This window comes from Pocillopora damicornis, chromosome 14, assembly GCF_964200805.1.
Source record: "Pocillopora damicornis chromosome 14, jaPocDami1.2, whole genome shotgun sequence".
Taxonomy (NCBI): domain Eukaryota; kingdom Metazoa; phylum Cnidaria; class Anthozoa; order Scleractinia; family Pocilloporidae; genus Pocillopora; species Pocillopora damicornis.
Genome location: NC_142683.1, coordinates 19,222,863 through 19,237,652, shown reverse-complemented (window position 1 = coordinate 19,237,652; position 14,790 = coordinate 19,222,863). Strand labels below are relative to the sequence as shown.

Sequence of the window (14,790 nt, the reverse complement as noted above, 5' to 3'; positions counted from 1 at the left end):
GTCACTTTATAAAAGCAGCTGAGCGGCGCCATTTTGTCTTCCAAACAAATTTAGAACGTGAAGAAAGAGGCAAGGCTTCTAATTACAATCTAACATCTGTGGATACGCAGTAAGCGCCCGTAGAAATAAACAATGGCGGAGGAGATCGAAAGGCTGAAAGCTAAGATTAAAGAGCTTGAGATCGCGCTGGAAAATGAGCGTAAAAGAAAGGGACCCGTGAGGGAAAAAATTCAGGAGATGAGCTCTGAAGTCGTGGATAGCAATCCATATAGGTGAGTTGGTTAACGTTTTGCTAAACGGTTTTTCGATCGTGTGAGAATTAGTTTTCGAAGCCAAATGAAACATTTAAGGAGCAACCCACTGTGGTTATTAGCTTTTAATACTGCGCTATTGTTCGTTTTAAATGAATTTTTATATTTAAAATCATAGTCCCCGGTGATCATGGTCCCACGAAAAAATCGGATCGAAAGATCACGAAAAGCGGTGATCACAAGTAGTTGCTGCCTTCCCCTTGTGAAAGACGTGTCTTGAAAGCGCGTTAAATAACTAAGTTGTCTGTCGATTTTCCTGCAGTAGCATGAAAACAAATAATATTTAACGCCCAGTTGACCGTTGTTAGCTTTGTTCAACAAGGTTACAAAACATTCAAACATTTTATGTAAACACCGATATGAAATTTCTGTTACATATTTTCACGTTTGTACGATCGGGTTTGATTCTACCAGAACTCAAGGAAACTTGAACCCTGGTGGTTTCTCTATATCGTTTTGATTCATTGGACGTGTGTTTTGGTGGCAGGATTCTTTAGAAAGTTACACCGGTTGTGTTCAAAGATTAAATACAAATGCTTGGGGTATCATTGATATTGGAAATTGTAGCATCTTTGCGTAAATCATGAGGCAAAGAAAGGTTCATCGTTGTTGTCTCGTATTTTCCTGTTTAAACCATTGCCTTTAATTATCATTGTTGCCACTGTCTAGTAATTGATCAAAGAAAATTGCTCTCAGAGAATTGTGAAAAATCAACAAGTTTTATTGTGACATAGAAAAATTTACATTTTGGAGAAAAGTCAAGAAAAACTGAAGCTCTGGGATTATTTTGAAGCATCATTCATGTGTTTTGGGGAAGTTAATTAATAAATTAAAATTTGATATGCCACTGAACTTTAAGATGTAAATATGTCATTGATACCTGATCGTATTCTTTTCCTTTGCAAATTTGCCCGAGTGCTTTCTTGCAGCTGTAATGTGAAATAAATTTCTCAACTGTCTATAAATAAAATATGCATGGTATCTCTGAAGTTGAGTGAATGTGCAACCAAATAGTGATGTATGTTAATGTTTTTTTTTTTTTTTTAACAGTCGTTTGATGGCCTTGAAAAGAATGGGAATAGTGGATAATTATGAGGTAAGTTTCGGTTGGAAACAGGCAGTTATCATCTTGATATCAAGAATTCATAGTTTATCGTGTAATTGTGTAAAATTTATTTGAGTGGCTAGTTTGGTACTCTTAGCCTTTTAACTTTCTTGAGTGACCAAAACTGAATTTCTCCCTATAATATCAATACAATATCAAGCAGATAAGTGATGAGAGTAAAGAAAAATATCAATGAGGGCATGATTAGTTGATCTATTACCAAATTCTCTGAACAAACATAGTGAGAATGATATGGTAGATAGTAAGGAGAATATTAAGCAATATCTTGGAAGTGAAAATATTAAGGACAATTTTATATACTTTTAGTTATGAGTAATGTGTGCAGAATTGCTGGTAACTTTATATTAAGTTTTTTTACTACACTGCACTTTCTTACTGGCTGAAAATTTTTCAGGCTTTTTTTTTACTTCTTCAAAAGTAGTGTTCTATACTGCAAAGATCACTCTCGTATTTATTTATTTACAGTTCAAATATAGGATATTCATAATTACATAATCACACACTGTACTCTGATAAGTTTGTTATCTTAGTAATGCAATATCAGATCACTGGTATTAAATGATCATGAAGTGATTAACTTGCATGGTAGTCTTCTTCCTTTCCCAACCACCAGAAATGTTTATATTTTTTCTTGTTGTGGACACTAGCTGAATAAGCATTTTCATTTTCTTGTATGTTAGAAAATCCGTGACTTTACTGTGGTAATTGTTGGTGTTGGTGGAGTTGGAAGTGTCACAGCTGAAATGTTAACAAGATGTGGAATAGGAAAGGTGTGAACTGAAGCAATTTGCAGTGCACTTTATTTTTAGTAGACATACCTTGAATCTAAAGATAAACGCCATGATCTGAGTGATCTTACATCACTCAACCAGTCAGATTATTATGTCCCTTGGTTAACTCTTTAACTTCCAGAAGTGATTAACACGTAACTTCTCCTTATAATATCCAAACATTATCCAGGAAACAGGTAGTGAGAATACTCAAACTCATCAGGTACAAGACATATAACTTGATCAAAGACCAAATTCTAGTAGCCAATTTACAAGGAAATTTATAGCAGCTAAAGGGGAGAATTGACAATCAGACCTTGGGAGTTAAAGGGTTAAGGATTTCTGTACAGCAAATTCAAAATTGTGATTGGTGTCATAATGGTACAAGCTGTGCATGTAAAGAATTATTTGATTTATAAAACTGTGTTTCTTGTCTGTAGCTTTTACTTTTTGATTATGACAAAGTGGAACTTGCAAACATGAACAGGTAAAAAATTGACTAATCGAAGTTAGTTTGTAGAATCTTCCCTTGAAGTGTGCATCATTCTGTCTCTCTGTCTTTTAATCAAACACTTTGTCTATGCATGAGTGTCTTTCTTTTCTTCCTTTCTGCATATGATATTCTGTATGCCTAACTATTTCTCTCTGTGTTGCCATCTGCACTTTACACAGTCATCATCATTCTCTTTATTATCAGTAACCAATAACCAATATTACCAATAACATAATCGTTATTGATATTCTATCTTATTGAAACTTATTTGATTTGACCTGTGGATGAAAATTAAGCAAAGAAATTATCCTCTCAGGTTGACTGCAGATAGGAACCCTAAGTAACCATTTAAACCCTGAGTGACGAGCATCTAATTTCTCCTTACTATGATATACTGAATGATTCATTAAGATCATGAGAATAAAGAAAATTATCACCAACCTATGAAGCTCTGATTGTCAAATGAATTCTCCTTGCCAGTACTAAAGGAAATGTATAGAGAAGAGTATGGAGAATATGGATACTGATGTTAGGATGTAAAAGAGTAAAAAACAATTAAGGCTTTGACAGGACAGGAACCCAGGCCTCCCAGATATTAGACAGGTACCACTACCAACTGAGTTATGAGGCCACATGTTTGGAGCATGGCAAATCTTAGAGAGGGTTCAACTTTTCTGCAAAGGAATCTGATCACAATTTTGGTTAACCCTTAAACTCCCATTAACATGTAATTTTTCCCCATAATATCCATACATTACCCTGCAAACAGGTAATGAGAATACTCAAACTTATCAAGTGGATGTTGTTATCATGATCTATTGTTAAATTCTCCTTGTAAATTAACAGGGAAATGTGTAGCTCCTAGAGGGGAGAATTTATTCAACAATCAGGTCTAAGAAGGTCTTTCTATTGATGCATGTTACAATTTGTTTCCTGTCAGGTTATTTTTCCGTCCTGATCAGTCTGGAATGAGTAAAGTTGAAGCTGCAGTGAATACTTTGAGGTAAGTAAACAGGAATGTAATTAATTGTCATGGTGCACTTTGCAAACACACACATTAGGAATTTGTGTCACAGATTTAATTTAATTTTTGCTTTTCTGTGTGCTCTGTAAATGTTGTTTACAACATGACTGGGGATTTTGTTTGCAGAGACATCAATCCTGATGTGGAATTTGAAGCATACAACTACAACATTACATTACTGGAAAATTTTAAACATTTCCTTTGTAGAATAAGGTAAGGGAAGTACTAAATACTTCAGATAATAGTATGTGCTGTTTTACTCTTGCACTCCTAAGATCTCATTTAATTTAATTCTCCTAACCATCTGCTATAAAACTCTTGTGATTTTCTTTGTCCCATGCTTGTGACAAGATGAAAAAAAAACATCTTTCTCTATTTCTTTGCTGAGCTCAAAACTTACCATCTCTCTTATTTCTATCTAAAAACATTACACAATCGACATTGCTGATCCTAGCGGTATGCAGGATGCATGTCATATGAACTTCATAATAGACCTTGTTCACCATGGATTCTGTATGGCTCAGAGGTAGAGCATTAGAGTGCAGAATTCAAAGGTCTGAAGTTTGATTCCTCATGGTGACTCAGAATTTTTTCTTTGTCCCATGTGACAAGACAAAAAAAAAACATCTTTCTCTAACTCTTTTGATGTTAGTTTGGAGAATTTGGTAGTGGATCAACTAATAACCCCCAAATTGATATTTGCTTCTATTCTCCTCACTTGTCTGCTTGAAACTGAACTGATGATGTAAGGAGAAATTCCGTCTTGGTCGATCAGGAAAGTTAAAGGGTTAATGAAATGGAATAATTATATCACTCATATGATTACAGTCCAAATGTACTGTTAGTGGGTATTTTATTTGATTCACCTTATAACTCCCAAAATCTGATCATCAATTCTCTCCTCTAGCCACTACATGTTTCGTTGTAAATAAGTGATAAGAATTTAGTGTTCGATCAAGATAACAACTTCTAACTGATAAGTCTAAGTATTCTCATTACCTGTTTGCTGGATAATGAAGGGATTTTGTAGGGAGAAGTTACATGTGAATCATTTCTGGGAGTTAAAGAGGTTAGGTCCCCTTGGGCGCTTGTTAGTTAAGGTTTTGTACCTTTGAGGGTGGGCCCTCATTTGAGGCTGGGAGCTAATTAAAATTTTCACCATTTTCTGAAAGTACAGTAGTAAGTTAACTTTGCAACAAAGCACTAAGTTATAGATTTAATAGATTTATTAAGCAAACAATTTTACATCGCAGTTAATAAACTGAATTGTGTAATATTTACAATAAATTTTACAAAAAAATGAACAGTATACATAATCCTTAAAGACTACCAGACACTATAAGAAAAAGTGTGATGCATCCAAGGTGGAGTTAGAATAAATCAGCTCTTTCTGCATAGGATTGATTTACTGCATCATTTAGCTAATTGGTTTACTTATCCTCATTTAGTCATGGTGGAAAAGATGGCCAAGCTGTAAATCTTGTGCTAAGTTGTGTGGATAATTTTGAAGCTAGGATGGCAATAAATACAGTAAGATTCATGTTATTTGTACCAGTTGCATTTAAAATCCTCTGCAGCTAAACCAGAGAACCAAAGCAATGCCTGCAACTATGGGAGTTTGAGGGTAAATTCCATCTGTTTCCAGAGATATGTCTACTTGTGGTTTTCCAGAGAAAAGCAATTTTTCAAAAGGATTTGTGGTAGCCACACTACATGTCTCAAACTACAAAATCAACAATAATTTGTTTGGTATGGAGACCTATAATATGAAAAAGACAAATGAAACAGATCTATCAGTTAGTTAGGTTGTTCAAAGGTTGGTGAACACTATCTAAAGGATAAATTGGTATCCAGTGGATAAGGAATACTGTTCCATCCACTGGATAGTGATTTATCCAATACATAGTGTTATCTGACCTTTGAACAACAAGGGCCAGGAGATGTTGGGTGTACCCAAAGGGCTCTAAGAGTATTCCTATCAAAAGCGTGTCCAAGTCAATAGTGTCCTTTATTGCTTGTATTATTGGTAGTTATTTTATTTATTTGGCTTAATTTCCAAACACATAATATTTTTATTTTTTCCAGGCATGTAATGAATTAAAACAACCTTGGATAGAATCTGGTGTCAGTGAAAATGCTGTGTCTGGTCACATTCAGTTCATTGTTCCTGGAAAAACAGCTTGTTTTGCAGTAAGTCTAATTACATTAAATACAAGAATGTATAATTAGCACAGTTATAATTGTGTTTTAATTACTGGATATCTCATTTATTAAGCTGTGATTGGTTTTCTACCCTGCCATACTCTCCTTTATGGTTCATAATAAAAATTAATTAAAAACTAAAGAACTGAAGGCAAAGGAAAGTTTAATTCTTGATTTTGTCAAAACTCGCTAAGGACTTAATGACATTTGGAAATTGACTGATTTTTCCCTCAATTTGGGTCACTCATGTTCCACATGGCTACAGATCATTCTAGAACCTGTCAGACACACAGAGAAGAGATGTAAGGGACTGGTCATTTAATGGAGGGGGGGGGGGTGGGGGCTGCATTTTCTTTTACATAATTTCCAATGTTCTTGTCACTGAATTACTGGTAAGTAATGTGGCAGGTGCACCAGAAAGGTACCTGCCCTACCCTTCCTCACACTAAATGACACATCTCTAAGTTAAATATCCAGTTACCCTTGTTTTCATGGTTTTACTGTAATTTATAGATTCTGGCCCTTTTCCCCTCCAATTAATAGCCTGCATACTTTGTGCATGGGTGGTAAATCACCTAAGGGAAAGCTTGGTGTAGAAGGGTTTTACTAAAGCAATTACTTTATCAGTCTCAAAGTATAAATGTGAAGGGCAAATTGTTGAGAATGTGACAAAATTCTGGGGGTGACCTGATATGAACTAGCTGGCCATCAGAGGGGAGCTGCAGTACTCCCAGCAACTAGCTTTAGGGACAAGGCTCTCAGCTTGTTTTTTTTTTCCTATAGTGTGCCCCTCCTTTGGTTGTAGCCTCTAATATTGACGAGAGAACACTCAAAAGAGAGGGTGTCTGTGCTGCATCTCTTCCAACAACTATGGGAATTGTTGCTGGTTTTCTGGTTCAAAATACACTCAAGTAAGTGCTTCCTACTCTAAAGGGGGTAAGTTTCTAAAGGACTGTGGTGCTGCATCGGTGGGAGAGTATAACAGGGTAATTTAGTGTTATCAACTGAGTTGAAAACGTAAGTTGGCCACTGTAAAGCGTTTTAAGGCTGAGGTTTTGGGCGTTAGCCCTTCGTCAGAGCAATTGGAAAAACTAACCCTAAGCAATTCCTCCAATCGCTCTGACGAAGGGCTAACGCCCAAAACCTCAGCCTTAAAACGCTTTACAGTGGCCAATTTACGTTTTCAACTCAGTTGATAACACTAAATTACCCTGTTTCCTACTCTGGTTAACAGTTAGATTATGAGCGAGAAATTCTTATAGTGTGTTTGTGGATGAGGGTGAAGCTTGAATCAATTATCATACCTACAAACTCAAAAGTGAGTAATATAATTTTTTTAGTATAAATCTACAAGTCACTCAATACTTTAGTAAACAACAAGAAAGGCACAAATATTTGTTTGATTTGGTTTTTAACAACACGGTGGTTGGCCACTTAATTTTATCATTGCATGAAACCATCACACTAAAGACAGCGAGTACGGTAACCAATCAGATCGCAACCTCTTTGATAGAATGCTATATTAGATTTATATAAGTCTCGTTGTGGTATATGTGCATTTGCAAAATTGATATTCCTCTCTTTTTCTTTCTTGTAAAGATATCTGCTTGAATTTGGTTCTGTCTCGTATTATCTTGGCTATAACGCCATGCAAGACTTCTTTCCCAGCATGACGCTAAAACCAAATCCTGCTTGTGAGGAAGTCGTTTGTCACCAAAGACAAAGAGAATACCAGGTATTGATTTTTTTCTGTATGAAAAATCTTACCCCCAGACATTTGAACTTCTGAAGGTTGCTTCGTTCAAATTCCCGCCCCTTTGGGTCCAAATTGTGTTGAAATGCTCCACCCAAGTGTCAGATGTGATCAAGTGCCCGTGGGTTGCCGAGGAAAGGAATTGTTGAAGCTTCGAAGTGATGGGCGCTTTTTGAATCATTTTGTACTGTGAGAGATTAATTTTTTTTTGCATCGTCGGGTTTGTCGGTATGGACTGTTACAGTACCTCTGCTATTCCTGTTGGGTGCGGGGAGGGGTTGATAATTGAAGCTGCTGTAATAAGCTTACCTTCCAACAGAAAAACACAAAACTGATGCGTACCTATTACTGCGCATGCGTAACTACACGCACTAGAAGCGAGTGTAATCCCATAAATTGCAGGTGCTTGATGTGTGTGAGTCTGCTGCAATACACGCGAGCACTGTAAAATGAAATATGATCCGGTGTCTTGAATTTTGCAGGAATCAGACGCAGCTAAAAAAGAAAAAGAAGAAAAAGAAAAAGCAATTGAAGAAGAAAAAGAAGAAGTGAAACACGAGGATAACGAGTGGGGTGGGTGTTTGACTCGTGCATTTTGTTTTTCAATGAAGGTCAATGTATGAGCTTTTGACCTTCTCCCATAAAAGAAGATGTGGATTTCGTCATCCAGGATGGAAATAACTGTATCGGTGGGCTACTTAACTCGTTATTTAACTCGTTATTGAACTCGCCTGCATATACAATAAACTCTCCTCTTCACTCGTCGCCAAACTCTCCTCAATTGTCGCCAGACCTTTCTTAGCTGTCGCCAAACCTTTCTTAGCTGTCGCCAAACCTTTTCTTCGCTGTCGCCAAACCTCTCTTAGCTGTCGCCAAACCTTTTCTTCGCTGTCGCCAAACCTCTTTTAGCTGTCGCCAAACCTTTCTTAGCTGTCGCCAAACCTTTTCTTCGCTGTCGCCAAACCTCTCTTAGCTGTCGCCAAACCTTTCTTCGCTGTTGCCAAACTCTTCTTAGTGGTCGCTAAACTATTCTTAGTTGTCGTAAAACTCTTTTTAATTTTCTCCAAACCCTTCTTAGTTCTGAGGATACCATTTTATATCATTTCGGTTACTGTTTCCATTTCCACTTTCATTATCATCGTCGTTCAGTTATTGGTATTTTCCGGGACATTGTAACTATTAATTGGTTTATTTTGTTATTTTGTTTTGGATGTTTTCTTATCATTGCCGCACCTGCCTTTTGTCTCAGGTATTACTTTAGTTGATGAAGCCAAAGATGATATCGAAGAGGACGAAGCATCCCAAAAGCTTGTAGCAGGAATACAGTATGCATACTCTAAACCAAAAGTTCAAAGAAAGGTACATGTGGGTTTGAATTGCTATATTTTTTATCACTCAATGCAGGGGGGGGGGGGGAGGGCGGGGGGGCCATTCTTTCCGGAGTTGATTTATTTATAAAAAGTTTCTTGGGGTTACCGAATAGAATTTTAAGGGTTACTTGGTTGGAATGTAAAGTCAAATTTCTTCACAACCCTTTTTGGCTCACACCTCGGATTATTTGGTGCAACATTAAGTCGTGTTCTATCAAGGGGAAAAGCGTAGCATTTTTTGAGGGGTACTCAGTATTTTTAAGTGGTAATTGGTGTGTAAGAGATTTAATGGCCTGATCTTAATCACTCTGGAATTAGGACTTAGGATAACGAGGTCTGGGTTCGACCCCTGACTGGCCCCAATGTGCCGTGTTTCTTGTCAAGACTGTTGTCTAACAGTGTCCCTCTCCTCCCAGGAATGTAAATGGGTTATGGAAAGAAAAATTACAGGGTCAGACGTAGTATATTAGCGACAGGAGGGAGGGTAGGGTGGGAGGTAATCTTGATCATTGACTTCAGATGTTCAGGAGTGATTTGAATATTGGTTCCAAATTGTTAGCAGATATCACAGGAGATCAGCAGTGAAGGTCAAATATCAGCTGACGATGAATTAAGTGTGGAAGACCTGATGAAGAAACTCAAGAGTATATAGGGCCAGAATCAAACTAAAGCTTTCTAAAAATTAACTTACACTATGTTCACATTAATATATTATTTAACAAGTTTGAGCGTGATCCTTGCAGCAGTGGCAATGGCAAAAGTCACATAACTTTGAGTTTATACACTTCTTCTTCAGATGCCTTCGTCAGTTCAGTAGAAAAATGTAGGAAAAATTTTTTAAAATTTAAATTTTTGAATTTTCACCTACCATCCGTTTTCAATGTTGTGCTTAACTCCCTATCGAGTAATATGCATTACAGCAATATTCAAGTATGTCCTCCGTTAGTGTGACATACTTTTTGACATGTATTGTGTGACATACCTTTTGTGAAATGTAATGCAACATGCATTGTGTGACTTGAAGCTTTTTCTGCAGCCCAGGTTTACTAAGATTACTAAAACGAATGTTACATCTCATTCTTAAGACAAGTCGCTTCCTTGTTTGCCATTAATATTTTTAACTTAAATTTAGTTTGTATGGCATGCCTTGCGTTATCGGAACCAGTTGGAAAATGTTGTGTCCTCCTATCTAAGAAGTTGTCCATTGTCAAATACCTCGATACTTAAGCAAAACTGAATTCTGGAACATGTAAAATTAAAGGATAGATCAATAGAGACGAGAGTAGCAAGGAAGGTTTTAAAAGCCTTTTTTTAATATTCGACGCTATTATTTATAACAAATTAAACTATTTTATGTTCTTGATGATCAGTTTACTTATGTGTCTAATACCCCATTCACACCAAAGTTTAAGCATGTTTTAGAGTTGTTTTGTTAAACACAATTTACTATTTTTCTTTGTACAAACTACTTAACCTAAATTTTTTACTTAAATTTAGTACAGTGGAAATGAAAGTTAGCAAGTACTTGAATCCTATGGAACATTAAGTTTTTCAGTTCTCTGTTTATGATTTTCATTCAGTAAAAACCGGTTTAACAGAACATGTTTTGCTGGTGTGAATAGGGTATAAGATGTAAAGGTAGTTCAATGCAATAAAAACGAAAGTTTTAAAAACCTGTCGATAACTTTTCTCCAGTCTTTAAAATCCCATTGCCTCCTTCTGAATTTTATATTCAATTATGTTCAGATTATCCCGGGACTGTTTATTATTATTTTTTTTTTAACATTTGGAGGGATATTCTTGACACTTACATGAAATACACGTAAATCAGTTCTTTTATCGAGCCATAAAATGTCCAGAAATTCTCCTTTTTCTCTGAGATATGAGCGCATAAATAATCAAAAAAAAAGAAATTGGTTAATGAACTTCTGGTAACAGGAAAGAACTACAAACAAAACCGAGTTTTCAAACTCATTAACAAACCTCTACTGTTTCCAAATTCAGAGGGGATTTTCTTGGCCCACAAGAGACCTCATACTTTGACACTTGCACACAATACATAGCTAATCAAGCTCTTTCTAACGAGCTATAAAATGTCCAGGAATTTCTCTTTTTCTCTGAGATAGAACGCACGAATATTGAAACAATAGAAAATGGTTAATGAGCTTTTTGGCAATTTGGAAGAACCCCTAGCAAAAACGAGTTTTCAAACTCATCAACAAACTTCTATTGTTTCAATATTCATAGGGGATTTTCTCGGCTAACAAGAGAGCTCTTACTTTGACACTTGTACACAATACACAGCTAATCATGCTCTTTTAATCGAGCCATAAAATGACCAGGAATTCCTCCTCCTCGCAGAGAAATAAACGCATGAATATTGAAACAATAGAAATTGGTTAATGAGCTTTTTGGCAACTTGGAAGAACCCCTAGCAAAACCGAGTTCTCAAACTCATTAACAAACTTCTATTGTTTTAATATTCATAGGGGATTTTCTCGGCTAACAAGAGAGCTCTTACTTTGACACTTGTAAACAATACACAGCTAATTAAGCTCTTTTTATCGAGCCATTAAAAGTCTAGGAATTCCTCTTTTTCGCAGAGATATAAACGGATGAATATTGAAACAATAGAAAATGGTTAATGAGCTTTTTGGCAGGTTGGAAGGAACCCTGGCAAAACCAAGTTTTCAAACTCATTAACAAACTTCTATTGTTTCAATATTCAGAGAGGATTTTCTCGGCCAACAAGAGGGCTCTTACTTTGACACTTGTACACAATACACAGCTAATCATGCTCTTTTTATCGAGCTATAACATGTCCAGGAATTCCTCTTTTCTGCAGAGATATGAACGCGTGAATATTGAAACAATAGAAATTGGTTGATGAGCTTTTTGACAACTTGGAAGAACCCCTAGCAAAACCGAGTTTTAAAACTCATTAACAAAATTCCATTGTTTTAATATTCATATAGGATTTTCTCGGCGAAAAAGAGGGCTCTTACTTTGACACTTGTGCACAATACACACCTAATCATGCTCTTTCTATCGAGCTGTAACATATCCAGGAATTCCTTTTTTCCGCAGAGATATGAACGCATGAATATTGAAACAATAGAAAATGGTTAATGAGCCTCTTGGCAACTTGGAAGAACCCCTAGCAAAAACGAGTTTTCAAACTTATTAACAAACTTCTATTGTTTCAATATTCATAAGGGATTTTCTCAGCCAACAAGAGGGCTTTAACTTTTACACTTGTACACAATACACAGCTAATCAAGCTTTTTTAATCGAGCCATTAAATGTCTAGGAATTCCTCTTTTTCGCAGGGATATAAACGCATGAATATTGAAACAATAGAAATTGGTTAATGAGCTTTTTGGCAGGTTGGAAGGAACCCTGGAAAAACAGAGTTTTCAAACTCATTGACAAAATACTTTTGTTTCAATATTCAGAGGGGATTTTCTCGGCCAACAAGAGGGCTCTCACTTTGACACTTGTACACAATACACAGCTAATCAAGCTCTTTTTATCGAGCCATAAAATGTCCAGGAATTCCTCCTTTTCGCAGAGATATAAACGCATGAATATTGAAACAATAGAAATTGGTTAATGAGCCTCTTGGCAACTTGGAAGAACCCCTAGCAAAACCGAGTTTCCAAACTCATTAACAAACTTCTATTGTTTCAATATTCATAGGGGATTTTATCGGCCAACAAAAGGGCTTTTGTTTAATATTCAGAGGGGATTTTCTCGGCCAACAAGAGGGCTCTCACTTTGATACTTGTACCTAATACACAGCTAATCAAGCTCTTTTTATCGAGTCATAAAATGTCCAGGAATTCCTCCTTTTCGCAGAGAAATAAACACATGAATATTGAAACAATAGAAATTGGTTAATGAGCTTTTTGGCAACTTGGAAGGAACCCTTGCAAAACCGAGTTCTCAAACTCATTAACAAACTTCTATTGTTTCACTATTTAGAGAGGATTCTCTCGGCCAAAAAAAAGGGCTGTTACTTTGACACTTGTACACAATACACAGCTAATCAAGCTCTTTTTATCGAGTCATAAAATGTCTAGGAATTCCTCTTTTTTGTAGAGATATAAATGGATGAATATTGAAACAATAGAAATTGGTTAATGAGCTTTTTGGCAGGTTGGAAGGAACCCTTGCAAAACCGAGTTCTCAAACTCATTAACAAACTTCTATTGTTTCAATATTCAGAGAAGATTTTCTCGGCCAACAAGAGGGCTCTTATTTTGACACTTGTACACAATACACAACTAATCAAGCTCTTTTTATCGAGCTATTACATGACTAGGAATTCCTCTTTTTCGCAGAGATATAAAGGCATGAATATTGAAATAATAGAATTTGGTTAATGAGCTTTTCGGCAGGTTAGAAGAAACCCTAGCAAAACCGAGTTTTCAAACTCATTAACAAACTTCTATTGTTTCAATATTCATAGGGGATTTTCTCGGCCAACAAAAGGGTTCTTACTTTGACACTTGCACAAAATACACAGCTAATCATGCTCTTTTTATCGAGTCATAAAATGTCTTGGAATTCCTTTTTTTCGCAGAGATATAAACGCATGAATATTGAAACAATAAAAGTTGGTTTATGAGCCTCTTGGCAACTTGGAAGCACCCCTAACAAAACCGAGTTTTCAAACTCATTAACAAACTTCTATTGTTTCAATATTCAGAGGGGAGTTTCTCGGCTAAAAAGAGCGCTCTTACTTTTACACTTGTACACAATACAAAGTTAATCAAGCTCTTTTTATCGAGCAATTAAATGTTTAGGAATTCCTCCTTTTCGCAGAGAAATAAACGCATGAATATTGAAACAATAGAAATTGGTTAATGACCCTTTTGGCAACTTGAAAGAACCTCTGGCAAAACCGAGTATTTAAACTCATTACCAAAATTCCACTGTTTTAATATTCATAGGGGATTTTATCGGCGAAAAAGAGGGCTCTTACTTTGACACTTGTGCACAATACACCACTAGTCAAGCTCTTTCTATCGAGCTATAACATGTCCAGGAATTCCTCTTTTCCGCAGAGATATGAACGCATGAATATTGAAACAATAGAAAATGGTTAATGAGCCTCTTGGCAACTTGGAAGAACCCCTAGCAAAAACGAGTTTTCAAACTCATTAACAAACTTCTATTGTTTCAATATTCAGAGGACATTTTCTCAGCCCACGAGAGGGCTCTTACTTTGACACTTGCACACAATACACAGGTAATCTAGCTCTTTCTAACAAGCTGTAAAAAGTCCAGGAATTCCTCTTTTCCGCAGAGATATGAACGCATGAATATTGAAACAATAGAAAATAGTTAATGAACTTTTTGGCAACTTTGTAGAACCTCTAGCAAAACCGAGTTTTAAAACTCATTAACAAACTTCTATTGTTTCAATATTCAGAGGGGATTTTATCGGCCAAAAAGAGGGCTCTTACTTTGACATTTGTGCACAATACACAGCTAGTCAAGCTCATTCTATCGAGCTATAACATGTCTAGGAATTCCTCTTTTTCGCAGAGATATAAACACATGAATATTGAAACAATAGAATTTGGTTAATGAGCTTTTTGGCAGGTTGGAAGAACCCCTAGCAAAAACGAGTTCTCAAACTCATTAACAAAATTCTATTGTTTCAATATTCATAGGGGATTTTCTCGGTCAACAAAAGGGCTCTTTGATACTTGTACAAAATACACAGCTAATTA

General features: G+C 36.1%; 1 protein-coding gene across 2 annotated transcripts; it reads left to right on the top strand.

Moving 5' to 3' along the window:
- Nucleotides 1-3: 3 nt before the first annotated feature.
- LOC113681815 (ubiquitin-like modifier-activating enzyme 5) lies at nt 4-10,722 on the top strand. Of its 2 annotated transcripts, none has more exons than XM_027198953.2 (13): nt 4-272; nt 1,362-1,407; nt 2,118-2,207; nt 2,648-2,694; nt 3,641-3,703; nt 3,851-3,937; nt 5,173-5,254; nt 5,810-5,914; nt 6,710-6,837; nt 7,526-7,661; nt 8,162-8,252; nt 8,929-9,038; nt 9,612-10,722. In XM_027198953.2, the coding sequence occupies exons 1-13, from the start codon at nt 133-135 to the stop codon at nt 9,699-9,701; spliced, it is 1,215 nt and encodes a 404-aa protein (XP_027054754.2). In that variant the 5' UTR covers nt 4-132; the 3' UTR covers nt 9,702-10,722. The 2 variants fall into 2 exon arrangements, with proteins under 2 accessions (XP_027054754.2, XP_027054740.2); XM_027198939.2 differs by having other exon boundaries at nt 9,609-10,722.
- The last annotated feature ends 4,068 nt before the right edge of the window (nt 10,723-14,790 follow it).